The following is a 17021-nucleotide window of genomic DNA, read 5'->3' on the forward strand; positions in this document are numbered from 1 at the left end:
TGCCTGCTCTTGGTTTTCCATATTTACCAGCAAGCATTCTACGCATCAAGTCTGTGGATCCTCACCAATTACATCCCCACCTTAATGGCCACTATGTTTTCAGACAGAGACCAACTAGTTCTCTGCCTTCAAAGAAACATTGTTTCCTATTTTAGAATTCTGTAAATAAAATCTTTTCATTCTGCTTCAGTGTTCTACATCTTTCAATCTGCCAGCACCATTAGTTTTAATACAGCGAAAATCTTACCCACTGCTAAGAGTGAATGAGTAGTGTATTAAAAGAATTTTTTCCCTCTCTATCTAACTTGCTCATCTTGCCTTACCTTTAAGAATCATCACACTAAAGGCACTGTTCACGTCCCGTTTTTCCAAAAAGTCTATAGAAAAGTACAGATGATGCACTGCTTATGCAGACAGTGTGCTCACACATAGCTGGGGTAATTATTATCATTCACTTGAACAACACAGAGAAAGAGAGAGAGCCTTAAGGGGCAACTGTTGCAAGTAAAAAGCTAAATATATTCAATATTTGTAGACAGCTCTTGTGTTAGCAGCAGGGACTAGGACTCTAGGCCCACATTTGTTCTTGCTCAAAGCCATTAGTTTTAACACAGAAACATCTCACCACAGATAATAATATAATAACACACTCAAATGACTCCAGAGGAAACAGTGTTGGTAAGAGTAAATTATAGCATAAAAGCCTCCTTTCACATATTTTTTAATATTATTTTATTCAAAATTAGTGCTCAAGCTTGACCGGATGAGCACTACCGTAGAATTCACAACCTGACTGAGAAACCCTGATTCTTCAGAGAGTGGTGTTGTGGACACAACGTACAATTTTGCAATTAACACAACCTGTATAGCAAGGGGTGACTGCTTTGCAGTGAAAATAAAAATAATTTCTTTTGTAGTAATTATCATTTAAAACACAATTATGGCCAAATAATGCAGTCTTTATTGGGGTTGTCAAGCTCACGTCTTCTATTTGAATTTGTGATAAACATGCAGGACTTTTGCATATTAGAGCTGATTAACATGTAGATTCTTTGTATCAAGGTCACATAGCAGAATTTATACATAGTGTTAAGCTCACACACTTTTTAGAAATTTGATATTTAGGTAGAAAGAGTTGTCCTTATTTTTAATTTTCTGAACATATGTTCATTATGGTAAATTACATTGTTTTGGATTAACTGACATGTAGGATTGGTTCAATGTTCAATGTTCTCTGCTAGATAACCGGTGGTATAAAATGAGTAATTAGCTGACTAACTCTGGGTTTTATGCTCTACTTCTGCACAGGTTCATGTAAAAGGCACAAATCAGATCAGACTCATTTAAATAGTAAAACGCTATGTTCTTCTAACCCTTTCTAATCTCACCTTATTCAGTTTTTGTTTTGTCAAAGATTAGGTTGTTTAAAAGTGTCACGGACCCGGCTCTGGGGACTCGGGGTCCGTGAGCAGTGGGGACTATGATTGTTGTTGTTGTGATTATTATTATTATTATTATTATTATTATTATTATTATTATTGTTATTATTATTATTATTATCACCATCATTTGGTGTGTTGCCTGCTCTGCCTCTGGTCTCTGTCCACATCTGTATGTAGGCAGGTGTGTGTGTGTGTGTGTGTGTGTGTGTTGCGGTTTTCTGTGGCGAAGTTACAGACACCTTCAGGCCCGAGGGGCGTGGCCTGGCTTGAGGACTCGTCGGGGGAGCTATTTAGAAGAGTGATGGAGCTTCCACCGACGCTGGATTATTGCATTTGACTTCACGTCAGTCTTCTAGCGTAGTCGGAAAGTCTGTGAGTGTATGCCTGCTGGGATCAAGTGTGTTAACGGCTGCCTCTATTGTTTTCCCTCAGGAGGAATGTGGGACGAGAGAGAGCAGTGAGCACGGGGACTGCAGAGACACTGGAGCAGAAAGCACTACACTGGGACTTTTTGGGAAGAAGACACGACATGGGAGTCTGGGACACTAGGGGATTTATTGTTGCTTACTTCACCACCTTGTAAATAAACACTGTTTGCACTAAAGAGTCCGGCGTTTGGGTCCTGTTTCCCCACCTCCCCACGGTCTGCCGACACAGACTGTGACAAAAAGATTAGGGATCACCACCAAAAATGCTGTGTTACCTCTGTTTTTGAGCCTGGATTGACAAATATCCAAGAGCAATAGTTTCATAGACCTCAGGGCTCTAGTAAGAATGTAGGGCTGTAAAAACAACCACTGATACTCTTATAAACAAGTAATACAAATTTAAAACAGACCCTGAAATGGACTGGAAGCCAGTACAGAGGCCAGTACAGGTGTAATGTGATTAGACCATTCTTTTCTGTCAAAAGGCGAGCTGCTGCATTTTGTACAGCCTGCAGAAGAAGCTAGGAGCAACTGATAAAGGCAAAGAATTATTAATAGTCAAATTGAGAGGTAATGAAGGTGTGATTACTCTCTCAATGTCATGTGGAGGGACGTAGGCCTTCACCTTACTGTGGAGCCTCATTTGAATACACAGGTAACAACAGAGCTAATCTGTTTATCTTAAAAGCAAAGTCAAAAATCACATCAAGGTTCTTTGAACTGGGTGACAGTAAGAAGCTAAAAGACCAATGGTGCTGTCATACTCATCGAAAGTGTTGAGTTGCCCAAATAAAATAATTTCTGTTCTATTTTTATCCAGGTTGAGGTTGAAATTTATCACCATTCATGACTGCACATCTCTAACTCACCAAAGAGCCTGAATACAAGCAAGGATATAGGTGGATATATTGGTAGATCATAATCAAAGGATATATTTTGCTTTTTAAAGATGGACCCTGAAGCAATGCAAGGGTCAGCTTAGGTCAGAGTGACAGAAATTTTTACTTTGCAATTGATACTGAATTGAGCTGTGTGTTTAAGAATAAACATGAAGTAGTGTTGCAGGGACAGTGCTTTGAGCGCATAGTCAAAGCTCATATCACATCCTTCACTTGATCCGCTCCAGTTTGCCTACAGGCCCAACAGATCTACAGATGATGCAATAGCAGTTGCACTACACACTGCCCTTTCTCACCTGGACCAGAAAAACACATATGTGCGGATGCTGTTCATCGGCTATAGCTCCGCCTTCAACACTATCATACCATCCAGACTCATCGTGAAACTCCGTGACCTGAACATCAACTCCTCCCTTTGCAGCTGGATCCTGGACCTCCTGACAGACAGACCTCAGGTGGTTCGGATCGGCAGCAACACCTCATCCACACTCCCACTCAGCACAGGTGCCCCGCAGGGATGTGTGCTCAGCCCCCTGTACACCCTGTTCACCCACGACTGTACAGCAACACATAGCTCCAACACCATCATCAAATTTGCAGATGACACCACCATCATCAGCTGCATTTCTGATGGAGACGAGACAGCATACAGGGCAGAGGTGAGAGCCCTGAGATCATGGTGCCGCGACAACAACCTGCTGCTTAACGTCAGCAAAACCAAGGAGCTCATCGTGGATTACAGGAGACTGCAGAGAGGAGCCCACACACCCCATCCACATCGAAGGAGCAGAGGTGGAGAGAGTCAGCTGCTTCAGATTCCTGGGCATCAACATCAGCGAGGATCTGAGCTGGTCACACCATGTTGGTGTGATCACAAAAGCAGCAAGACATTGATTCGGCATGAAACCCAGAATACTTACAAACTTCTATCGATGCACCATTGAAAGTATTCTGACTGGCTGCATCACCACTTGGTACGGCAGCTGTAATGCTCTGGACCGCAAAGCTCTGCAGAGGGTGGTGAGATCAGCACAGCGCATCACCAGGACTGAACTGCCAGCCATGCTGGATCTTTACACACAGTGCTGCATGAGGAAGACACAGCAGATCCTCTCTGATCCCAGCCACCCCAGCCACAGACTTTTCACACTCCTGCCGTCCGGCAGGTGGTTCAGGAGCATCCAGACCCGCACTACCAGACACAGGGACAGTTTTAACCCACAAGCCATCAGACTTTTAAACTGCTGACATTCTATACACACCACTACACACTCACTACAATTACAGGACTCTGCACACTGTCACTTCAACAAATGCTACTTAAATGCTCACTGCATCACTTTGTACAACCTGCAGATACTCTTGCACAAACTTGTAAATACCAACTTGTCTTAAATGTAAATACCAACTAAATTCTCTAATATTTAATACTTTTTCCTCTCTTTTTTATTGTTGTTATTATTATTATTATTTTATTACTACCACTGCTATTTTCTGTTATTTTGTTCTCAATATAACTGCACACTCTCTATATGCTCATGTAAAGCTGAGGAGCACGAGGCAAAGAATTTCATTATGGATAAATGTGGCTACACTGTTATCTGTACAAGACAATAAAACTTGAAACTTGAAACTTGACAGGCAAACAATGTAGAAGTAATTTTAAAATTTATCCGGCACAGGCACTGGCTCTGGGAAAGAAATGAGTTTCTTGAATGATACTGAAAGAGAAAAATAAAAACATGTCACACTAAGAGATAATAAAAAAAACTTTGGTGAAAGGAAATTAAAAACAGATGTAGGTGAAAGAATGTCCAGGCCCCAAGACAGACCCTGAGGCCAGGATAAGTGTGGCATCAGGCACAAGAATAGCCGAGGAAAATCAAGAAATACGTGGGAATTTAGACTATGCTCTAACCTCTAAATCCAAATCTGATGTTTCAAAAGTGATGAAAATGAAGTTACATGAAAAAACTGTTTCCCCCTAACACAAGCAAAACTTTAGAAATTTTGAAATGTTATTCTTTAAATAATTCAACTAATAAATTAAGTGCAAAGGTAATAACGTGCTTAGTTTTCAGGAGTTTTGTTCCGAATTAGCAATAGCCCGATTTGGTTGCACAACATAGCAGCAAACCTCTTTTTTTTCAGCTATTAGATCCTTTTAAATAAAGTGTGAGCCATACCCTCTGTTAACGCTGAAACGAGTCTTGAAGCATAATGATGCTTTTAATCCAACCTAATGGAAGATAATTATCATTTTAATTTCCTTATCACACTAGAATTTCTTAATTCCGTTATTATCCAGGTTTGATCGAATTATCCAAGAGGTATTAGATCTATGCCTTGTGTGAACTGATGCCACATTTAAGAAAAAGAGGATATTGCAATTCGTCACTGTGTTGTGCAAGGTCGGGCATATGTGTGCATGAAGGAAATGAAGAATATCTGAGGTACTGCCAGCTGGAAAAAGTTACGTTTATCATCCAAAGCTAAAATTTACAGTTAGGGGGCAAGTGTTGACCAAATGGCCAATCAGTTACTCAGTCTGAACCACTAGAAAAGACAAAGTGTGCCTGAAAAGTACAATATATCACTCGGTCTAAATAAATGTACTGGTGAACATTAGCCATGTGGAATCTATTAGTAGTGGGGGCATGATGTCACAGTCACAGCTAATAACCAGTAGCTGATACTTATAAAACCTCTTGCCACACTTTGCCTGTGTGCATGAGTAAGCAAAGGACAAATAGGCTAGCTAGTTTCTAAATGAATAACACATACATGTAACACTCCCACTGACTTAGTCAGTGAACAATAAGGATGGCTAGCAAAGCTATGGAGGTCTCCATCTGCTTCTCTGTCCTGCCCACACACACACTAACAATAAATCCCCCTGGGCCTACTCTAAAAATAATCTAGAGCCCAGTAATAAATCAGCGTAACAAAAACATAGAACTTGTACATATGCGTGTGTGTGTGTATCTGAATTCTGATCATCTGACCAGAATGTAGGACAAAAATGTCAGCAGAGCCACTAACGTGTGAGGAGCACACACTGGGCCAAAGGAATAGTCCTGTCAGCTGGGACCAAATCTGTAGAATGAGTCTAAATCTCTTGTGTGTCTGTCATGCACATGTGATTCCCATTCTTCAGATCTTCTACATTTAGCCTATAACTTCCCATCTGTCCCATGTCCCACTTCCCTTATTTGACATGTTGCTTTGAGCTATATGTATAAACCTGAATTCAAACATCTAGGGCATAAACACTCAAGGAAATGCTCACCACTTCAAGTAAGGAAAAGTGCTGAACAGCACAGAACAGCATGTAAGGATATTTTAACAGAGCCCAGTACAGTAAGAAATACTTCAGCTTGTCATTTTTGCTATTTTGCACTTGTTGTAATTGCAAGTTAATTACCAGCAACACTTTTACAGTAGCTGATGCAGGGATTTGTTGTTATCAACAACATTACAGCTTTTGAAGCCAAAGAAACAGAAGAATTTCACCTGCATTGCATATATTTGTAGTTTCAAGTATTTAGAGGCAAAAGGGGTTGGCTGTAGCTCAGGAGCAATAGCAGGTCATCTACTAATCGGAAGATGGTGGTTTGACCCCTGACTGTCCCAGTCATGCCAAATATCCTTGGACAAGTTACTAAGCCCAGGATGTTCTCCAATGAATGTGTGTGTATGTTAGATAGAAAACACTTACGTGGATAATATACAAAAGAGTGCTTGTATGTCTGGTAGACTAGAAAAGAACTGTACATGAACCTATTCCTATTCCAGAAGGTAAAACCCCATGCAACCTAACAATACTATAAGCCTGCATTTTCCTACAGTATGAGCTTTAGGTCAGCTGGGGACTGTGTGAAAAGATGTGCTTGTGTGTATTACAGTTGACAGCTGTCTAAGTTAATAATAATTAAATAGAAATTTGGCTAATGGTCAACACTGAGAAATGTAGGGCATGATTTGGCTTGTTCTCATGTTAGCATGTATGAGTACTTGTACAGCAGGCGCTCAGGCTGTCACACTGTAGGGTAGTAGGGCACTATGTGAAAATTGGAGAGGAAATTATACTGGCTCCGATCAGCTGTGAGCCTCAGAGAGAGAGAGAAAAAAAACAATTTCCATGCTGAGGAGTGCAAACTCAATCTTTCTCTGGCAATAACTGGCAAATATAGCAAGCTATTCCCTCATCTCACTGCACCAGAAAAACTGAAATAGTTATGCCTGTGCTGGCAATAATTTTTCCTTGTCTTGCAATAGTCTTGATTTCTGTCACAATGGCCTTATGCTCTTTTGCAATAGTATGCATTTCTTCACTAGGGCCATTTCTCACAACAGTGTGTTTATTTTATAGCGATCAGCTGGAGAGCCAAGAGGGTAACTACTCACAAATACAATGCCTTTAGCTGTGTTAATAGAAACATTTTTGGGTAAGTTCAAACACTAAAATAATGTAGTTTATGTCTGTATTTTCAAGCACAAACTTAATTATTTAGAGAACTAATTCATCTATAAAAAGCAACTCTTTTTTAAAGTGTATTTTTTTATTAAGACTTGTCTTGAGCAAGTGGTTCTCTGCCATCTAAGACAGCAAACATAACACAGAAGCGGCTTCACAACCATATATCGCACTAATATCTTGTCCCTGTCTTGTCTAACCTGAAAAAACAGAGCTACAGAGTTTTACACTGCACCTCATGATCATTTTTTGGTTCTGTTTTTGTCTTTCATCTAAAATTGTCAATTGCTCTACAGCAAAATTCTCTCTCTCGCTCTCTCTCTCCCTCAGTGTGTGTGTGTGCAGGCAGGCTGCAAATGCACACATACTGAACAAGGCCAGGAGAGAATGAATATCTGGATTACTTCCAATATATTATATGTTGCCTAATCCAGAAGGCCACAGCTGCACAGCAGACATTCAAATTCAACTACTGCAGAGGCACCCAACAGTGGAGAAAGGAAGAATAAAAGGAGAGAGCACACTATGCTAAATGCAAAGCGCAAACTGAAGCACATACATTAAATAAAATCATCATCAGTTCACATAGACCAACCTATAATAAGAAGAGGAGCAGCCCTCCTTCTCACTGTATCTGCTTCTTTTGTTCTCTTTATCTTGACCATGCGCTCTGGATCTGTCTCTATCCTTGTCATGCTTTTCCTGCGATATGTAGCATTCCCGAGCCTTGGTGGCATCAATCACTCCAGGGCTGATGGTGATTCTTCCTGGGATTAAAAATGATACACCCATTAAAGAACAGAACCCAACCAGGTCAGAAAATTGGGTTGAGCAACTAACAACCACATGCATTACCATTTGTTTAGCAATTAGCTCTGAGCTTTGAAGCAATTCGTCTCACCTATTCTCACCTATTTCTTTTTCTCTAACGGTTAACACTGAAAAAGATCTAGTATATATATTCACATACTGGAAGTTCAAACTGAATATGTAGGGAAGTTGAATAATAAGGATTATGATTCAGTTTTCCAATACTCAAGACAGCTGAGAAATATGAATGAGAGAGCACGGCCTAAGGCAATTTTCAAAATGGTTGAGTGTTTTGAGACCATACCTTACAAGTTCACTAAGACAGTGTAATACAGTACAGATCTATCTTGAAACAGTTAATAAATATGAAACACTATCTCTTATGGACAAATGTACATACTTGATGAATATGGGTATAATGAAGCTGATGGGCTGTTAAAACTTGTAGAGTTCCCACTGAAAATAGAAAATAAAGAAATATGTGAAAATTCAGACCTTTACAGATGATCCAAGTTTGCATTCTTTTTTTAAACTTCAGTTTCCATAAATGGCATTAAGAAGGCTTTCATGATAGCATTTTTGAATTTTTTAAAAAGACAAATTACTGTTACTGAGCAGAATTTATTAAAACATACAATTAGTAGTGTTAGCAGATCTAACAAAAGGACAACATACATTACACATAGATTTACACCAACCGTATGTGTCTGAGGCCCAGAGTTCTGAGAACTGTACAAATTATTCTTTTAGTTTTGAAATGTGATTTATATTCCAGTTCTGTATTATTTATAGTTATTATGTATACTATGTGTTTTATTGTGCCATTTATTAGATAATTCCCTTTTGACATGCCATTTGGTTCTCTCAGTCTTGTCTTGGAATTTGTCTTTTTCTCGTTCTTGTTCTCCTGTTAGTTGTGTCACTTTATTCTTGTCGCCCTGTTCTGTTGTGGGTCACTTTGCTTTATTTTGGTGACCATTGTTCTCTGTGTCTTGTGTCAAGTTTTGTCATTATGTTAAAGGTCCTCAGCTGTTTTCACACCTGTTACCACGCTCTCATTTTCTTGTGTCTATCGTCTACGTCTCCCTTTGTCCTTTATTATGTTGTCCCTGATTGCTGTGTATCTCCTTGCCATGTGTTCCCAGAAAGTTTCTGGTATTTGGATTCTTTGGTTCTGTTCTGTAATGTTTTTGGATTTCTGTATTCCCTACAGCATAGAAGCTGAGTTTTGAGCTTATTTCCTGTTTCCTGCATCCTCAATTTGGAACCAGCTACAAGATGACCCTCGACAGTCTCTTTTTATCTGCTTCTGGCAGATTGTATTTGTAATTGTCTGTTTACTTTCTTTAATGTTTAAGGAATGTTAATGTGCATTCTAAAAAAGGAAACCGCATGAGCAAACAAATTTACAGATGAATCAGTGAAGGAAAAAATAAAAGAAGCGGGTCTGCAAAAGGATCAAAGCACTTTTACAAATGCACAGCTGTGTTCTCCAAGTGTTTGAAGTGACTGGCTCATTGTCAAGGCGTAGCGTGTGCTCGCCAACGCATGAGGAACGGATGGAGGGCATATTATTGATAAAATCTGGGTCTTCTGTCCGTCCACGTGGCCAAGGCACACTTGCCTCCAACTGAAAACTTCCGAATGAGCTGAATGTGAACTTGCCTTTTGTTTGAAGCTCATCCAAATGAACGCCTTTCCAACAGGTGTGAGCCCAGTTATGTTGCTCCATAAATCCAAAAGTAAACAGTTCCATCACAGAGGAATTTTATTTTTGGCTCAACAGACGCAAGAGAAGTTAAAAGACTTACTTATGAATGGAGAAGAATCAATGAATGGAAGAGGGAGTCTGGTTCTCTAAGCATGTAACAGGTAGCAAAGCCCAAAAAGATTGGTAATGTAATATACACTTGAAGGTTGATAATGCTCAGAATCAACAGCTTTGGTCAAGGAGCCTGATTGAATACACACCAAAATAAAGTTATAGATGTGTGATAAAACTCTATGGAAGATATGGCAAACATGCAAGTCATTATCATGCTCTAATGTTCCTTTATTAATAGATCACAGTTTTTATACTGATTGGGCCTCCCTCTAGGATGACTAAAGGAATATTATTGTGAGATATGTATAAAACATAGATGAACATGATTTTACACTACCACTGCCTGAACAATTAACTTTACCACATTAAAATTTAGCTCATTTTGAATAATTTTTCCAGTGATTTTTGTTTGCTAGTTAATTTTCCTATAAAGGGACATTTTCATTTTGAGATTAATTGTTACATCCTGTCACTATAAGGGAACAATGTTGTAGAATTGCCACAGTCTAATCAGATCTTAAGTATTTTTGAAGCCCTTAGGACCCTTGGTCCTCATTGCAGCATGGTATGTCAAGGCCAAGATGATGCCAGAAATACCTGCTGTTCCTAATAGCCCCAAGGGAAAGGCAACAGTGAAACCAGGACTATCAGGGTAGACACTGCACATGTGTATACTTTTTAAAAAAAAAGTTTAAAAGGAAATTATTCATAAAGCACACAGGAGATGGCTGGCAGAGTTCATAGGAACAGTAAGTCCCTGAAGGATGTGAGGATTTGGCAGATGGACTGAGATGTGAGGAAAAACCATCTTTATGGACAAAGTACTGAGCACATTTAGGCACACATCAGACACAGCAAATTAGGAGAAGGGAAAAAAATAGGAATGAGAAAAGAGAGAAAAGATGAAGGAACAGGAAGCTAGTGAGACAGACAAACAGAGCTGGACTCAGGAAGGCTGGATACAGACAGCATCCAAGTGAAACAAGCACAGCAGCAAACACAAATGGAGTAGGGCTGCCTTCATTACCGTGTAAGAAAATGCAAGAGAGCCTTGGGTACAACGTGGCCCACTTGTGATCTAAGTTGTGTAAATTACTGCTGAAATGTGGGAGTTTGCAGACAGGTTGTGACATAGATCGGAAAAGCAGAGTGGAGGGGGTGCCTGGAATACTGATAAACAGGAGACTGGAGGAACAAACAAGGTTGCTATCTTGCTTTCTACCTTATATGGCCATTGATTCAGTTGGAAGATGAGCAACAGTGCATGGTGTACAGAAAAGAAACCCCAATCCAAGTTGATCTTTAGAGTCTAACTAGAGACACCTGGTCTGTTTCAGAAGTTGTTTTATCAAACTTTTGAGTTACTTCCTTTCACACTAATGTAATAATTGCTTGACTAATGATTTCTAGTCCAGTCTCTGAGTAACATTTTTCTTTCCCTCCCTGCACATTTACTGAATTTGTGAGGGGGTCCGGTTTTCACTTTTTCACTGACACAGTGACCTTCAGTTTCTCCTCATAACGGTCATTACATATAGAGCTGACCTACAACTGATGCATAAAGACAGACACATTATAGGGCTCACCTGACCGAAGTAGCAGTAGCGGAGGGAGGTTGGGGACCTGAGCAGGAAAAGAAGACAGCAAATTTATCTATTGTTCTCTTCAGTAATACTGAAATTCCAAAAAAAAAGAAAAAAAAGAATAACGTAACTACATTCAACCTGAAAAGGGAAATAATAATATACCCACAATAATTTGCTGCTTTAATTAGAGCAAAGAAAAGAATTATTTAATTATCCATGAAAATTCACGAAAAAGCTGCATATTAAAGGTTGTACCCCTTAACAGTTTAGAAGGTTTAGAATATTATACATATTCCGAATGTAAATTTTGTCCAACACAGGCCAAATATTTTAATCAAATGGAAACAGAAATACTCTAAAATCACACATTAAACATGAGAAGATGATTTGTTATTATTAATGTAGCAACAAATAACAGAAACACAAGACAAATAACAGAAACAATATAAAAGAATATGAAAAAAATATAACCCATTACCAGGAACGTGCATTTATAATTTATAGTGCTGCATCTTTTAATCTTAAGAAATTAGATCAGCCTCAAAATCAGCCTGCTACTTGCCTTTTCCTCCATCAATAAAACAGAACAAGTCAAATGCTTGAGTGCACACTTAATGGACCCACTTGTTATAATGCTCAAATTTTACGTGACCAAGCTACAAAATCAGCTCTCACACTTGCTGTATGGAGCCAATGTGTGTACACATAAATACACACATACAAGCACACATATATAGAGAGATTCCTTTGAAGAATCAAGGCACAAGCACACATTCACATCTGGATACCATCTCCTACTTTTTTTTTAAAGACCCCTAACGTGAGAGTGGCTAGAAACAGCTTTGTTGAAGCAGAAGGAAGAATAATATGAGCTGCTATGTGTGCTGTACATATGAGCTGCCTGAATTTGAAAAGAACATCAAGACGCCGTCCTGTGAATAAATCTAAACCACTGTTTTTTCCCTTTCAAATACAAGTTCCACAGAGTTGAGATGGCCTGAAGTGCTCATGGAGGAGTGCGGTTTTTGATACCTGAAACACCTGGACACCCAAAGAAAAGAGCAGAATTTAACATACACGTACAAATGAAGTCTGAGAGTGTAGTCTGGAGGGTCTTCAGGTAATTCTCTTTAATGTGATTCCATGATGTGAATAATCAGGAACATGAAGAGTGCAGCATATAAACAAACATCTGTGACAAGCTCTCATTACTGAAAATAGATGAAGTCACTGCATGAGACATCGCAAAGAGTTTGTAGAATGAATTATACTACAGAAAATCTAAGTGGATTGTAAAATGTGATTGGCAGTATTAGTAACTTTGCTAATGGAATGCTATGCAATGCATACTGTATACACAAGCAGATGCACAAAGTACACAGCAGCTTGTCCATAAACATGCCATCAAGGTTAGCGTGAGTGAGTAATTGTTTTTACCTGTGGTGATCTCAAGTGAGTGTTTGATGGAGGCTAGAGTTGCATGCTTGGCAGCATATGAGAGAGCAAATGGCTGAGGGCTAATTGCATCTGATTGTTTTTGCGTGGTTTTGAGTCTCGTGCTAATGCTTTACAGAGCTACAGGCTGCAGTGTTTTAGATGAAGCTGATATTTCACATGGGACAACTGGCTGCTGTTCTCCACTGCAGCACAGGCCCAAGTGATCTTTGTTAGTGTAAAGGCTACTGTCTCCCATACTCTCAGATGCAGCAATCTGCAAGGACAGATGTGCATAAATCTTCTTGCAGTGACAGCATCCTGTCATTACACTGTCACCTGTTAAAAGCACAGCCATCAGCTCTTTACAAGAAAACTAGCATTCTCCACTCTAAACCTGAAAATCAATACAAGGCACAGATTTTTTTATGTTATGAATCAAAACAAAACAAAAAAATTCTAAGGTTAAAAAAGCATTTTTAAAAAAAATCTTATTGGTAATAGTCCTAATGTTGCTCTGATTGCTCATCATGGGGCATTTACTTGCATAGTCAGTTTTTTAAAAGAGTTCAGTTCTGCTCAGTTCAGTCAGCGAGGACATTCACATACAAGCTCTGTTGCTACAGTGATTATAGTGACCCAGTAACCAGTTGTATGGAAGATTAGCTGCAGTGCACAGCAGCAGGCAGCATCACCTTCACTGTGCTGCACTGATAGATGACACAAGTACAACCCTGTAATGACACAGCTCCACTCCAAAATGTGCACCTATGAAAAACACTTGGCATCTAATGTGACCTTACTGAAAAACAAACCAAAAATTAAAACAGCCCCTTCTTTTCCTCTGCCCTATTCCCCACAGTTGGGTCTGTTCAGCACTTTTCTCGTGCCTCAATCTGCAGACCCAGCAACTTTTTTCTTTTTCTTTTTTTTTTTTTTACCAGGGGCTATTTTTATCATGCTACACATTTGCCTCACACAAGGAGGCAGGGCCTATAACTTAAAGAAAGGGGAGTGGTCGGCATTAAAGCTATGCATATAACTTCAAAGCTGGTGCCGGCAGGATGTTTGATATTTTGGTTGTATTAGCGGCTCTGGCACGGGTTTTGCTGTGCAGTATGGGGCTCGGAGGGTAAGGGGCAAGCAGGCCTAAGCCGGCATTTCTATTTCAGAGCCTTTGAAGATGAAGATATGGCATATGCTCAGCTGTGTGCTTGCGCCAGGGAGCCTTCCTGGATTTCAATATGAATCACTACAAAGACTAAGAGGAAGTCCAAAGACTGATGGACTCCCACCTGGACAGCACTAGATACCTGACTGCAGGAAGACATATATCCATACAATGCCTTCAAACACATGCAGGCAGGCGCAGAGATACACACGTATACACACAGCTAAGTTCACCTCTGTCCTTCAACTCCACAGGATAATTTATTATGACACGTGTTGCAGCTTCACAAACACATGGTCTGATTGCTATTAGTCATTTGTGCAGCTGCATGATGCATGATGTGTCCAACAGAGGGTTCTCTTTGGGGCCTTAACACCTGAAAATCTTAGTATTAAATCTAAATATTCTCCCCCATATAACTCACATGTTCATAATCATCATGTCACATGAAAAAGAACATACAAGAACCTTTCTCAAATAGTTTTGTAAATATAGTAAATAAGCATTAATATAAGTAAGTGTGTTGCATTCCAATAGCAGAGTGACTTACGTGGTGGAATTCTCTTTTTAATAAATTTAAAGAAAGAGTTCTTGCTGAGTGGAGGTGGCAGCTGATTAGCATTACTGCTGTCCTCATAATGGCACGTCTCACAAACAGCCTGAAAAATAAAGATAGTTACTGTTATTTATGACAACAATAAAAAGAAATCTCATTTAAAAAATGACAGCGAACAAACTATCAACAATAAAGTTGTAGGCTGAACCAGTAGCTTAATACACATATAGTTTTTTTTTTTACAAAAATTCTGTGCGGAACACAATAAAAATGCTATGTTAATTTAAATTCCCATTGTTCAATCAATTGTCTGCTGGTTGGTTCATGCCAAAAGGTTTAATTATAGCTTCAGAGACTGATCATTTCAGGTCCTTCTGCATTGGTGCCCATCCTTATTAAACCCATACTAACATAATACCTGAGTGTTGCTGCCTCCATCATTATGACATTGGTGCCCATCCTCTCTGCTGGATTCAGGTTGTCCTCCAGCCAAATTAGTGATAGGATCTGAATCTCTGTTGATCAGGTAATATGATAAAGACTGTACAAATACATACAATGTTTTGATAATGTCCCAAAAAAGGCAAGTGGGGGTTCTCATACATAAATACTTCTTTTTAATGTGGTGCTGATGTGCACTTATATAACATTTTTAAGAACAGGACATTCATTTATCCTAATGTCACTTCAATGTCCTTACTTAAACCCCCTGCAGGTCCATTAACGCACTAAACCTCCTTATCTGGGTCAACTTGCCATCTTCACAAAACAGCCCTTTACAGCCCTAAACCCTGCTACACTCACCCCGAGTGAGCTCATACACACACATACGCACACAAGTGGAATGTTAACCCGCTTCTGTCACAAGGACTTTATCAACAGTAGAGAAAAGCATACATAAAAAAGTAAAAACGCCTACATCTAATGGCAACTCAATAGGGAAGTGCCTGCAGCTCTTTAATGTCTCTTTGCTCCAGATCTGAGAACACAAACACTTTTGACCTGAGCTGCACAAAAACAAACCAAAATCTTTAGTACATTATCATGTAACACACTAGTAAATTCCTTAACCAAACAGTAGACCCTCTTTGAATAAAGTATATAAAATCCACACTTAGCACATCATCTATTAGATGATTCAGTACGTGTACTAGTCTCCAGTATGCTACAGTATGACTTCCTTGTTCCCCTTTGGTCAATCGCTATCACATAGGGAGAGAGACATGGCACACACATGACTCAGATCTGTGTCCTGCTCCTAAGGGTAAACTTGCCGATAGAGAACAATGACATCAAATAGGACAGATCTTTGTCAGTCAGTCTCAGATGATGGTCAAGGCATCCTACAGACATCTTAATCACCATTAAAGTAAATGAATAGAAGCAGTGGTAAAGAACCTGTTTTGCATGGGACAGCTTCACTCAATGGCTGAAAGCATGGTTTTATAAATAGCTGCAAAGTGCTTGCTGAGAGTGAATGTTTTTTCCTAGCATTAAAAAAAAAAAAACAGGCCCCTCATGAGTGTGTACACACTTTTTTTTGATTCGTTGATGAGTTACTATGCATCTAAGCACAATCCATCCATAAAGCAAAATCCCTGCAACTGTGTTACCCTATTTGACAGAGGTCTGTTCACAGTGTTATTTATGACCTCAAAAAAATCAAAACCAAATTAACAGGATTTGTTAAAATTTTTTAATTGAAATCTGTTTAGCGATGCACCAAAAATATCTCTTTGCAGGAAAAACACACTTGTCTACACATAAAGATTTGGCACTAACTGGGTTCTAAAGCCCAATCTAGTTATGTTTGATGAATTGGTCACTGCAATTGCAAACTGTGACGTCAAAATGCCAAACCTTTTATATTTGCACTTGTCTGCAGCATTTTTCATTAGTGAGTCATGGCTTGGAAAAACACATCGCTACACTCCTGGAATAGCAACAGAGAAGGTCATTTACAGAAAGCTGAAAATCTCATTTTTTTTCTATTGTCTCGATCCACAAATTCAGTGTCATCTAGAAGTCCAATGCTCCCACACTGATGGATGGCACCTCCAGCTCATCCATTTTGTAAATGTACCAGCAGTGCCTAAATCATCTAATGTATCAAAAGAACAGTATACAGTAAACAGAGACGCTATTCGCCTAATCAGTTCTACAATTATATATCTATTACACTAAATTCTAATGAATTACCACAATTTTTAACTAAAACTACAGCGGCTGCTAAAGTTGGAGTAAAAATCTGCATTAATTTCTGCTGGCATAGGGTTACATTAAAAAACCTAATATGGAAATACTAATCAGGGTTTTTCCTGACTCCAATTGGCCTATGAATGTTACCACAGTTATTTTGTGTTCAGATAAGTCTTCTTATCTTCAAATGAACA

At 39.2% G+C, this 17021-nt stretch overlaps 1 protein-coding gene and 1 long non-coding RNA gene across 2 annotated transcripts in view; both read right to left on the bottom strand.

Annotated features, from left to right (window-relative positions):
- The window catches only part of fip1l1a (FIP1 like 1a (S. cerevisiae)), a 40177-nt gene that overhangs the window by 19787 nt on the left and 3369 nt on the right, over window positions 1–17021 (bottom strand). Inside the window, 5 exon segments of the mRNA XM_085152535.1 lie at window positions 7842–8013; window positions 8457–8512; window positions 11468–11504; window positions 14623–14731; window positions 15047–15143. Of these exon segments, the coding sequence (XP_085008661.1) occupies window positions 7842–8013; window positions 8457–8512; window positions 11468–11504; window positions 14623–14731; window positions 15047–15143 (471 nt within the window).
- On the bottom strand, window positions 1565–7835 carry LOC146491000 (uncharacterized). The gene is made up of 2 exons (XR_014872538.1): window positions 3769–7835; window positions 1565–3143 (listed from the first exon to the last, which is right to left on the bottom strand). It is a non-coding gene; the product is annotated as an uncharacterized LOC146491000 (long non-coding RNA).

The sequence above is a fragment of the Neolamprologus multifasciatus genome, chromosome 23 (assembly GCF_963576455.1).
Source record: "Neolamprologus multifasciatus chromosome 23, fNeoMul1.2, whole genome shotgun sequence".
Classification (NCBI taxonomy): Eukaryota; Metazoa; Chordata; class Actinopteri; order Cichliformes; family Cichlidae; genus Neolamprologus; species Neolamprologus multifasciatus.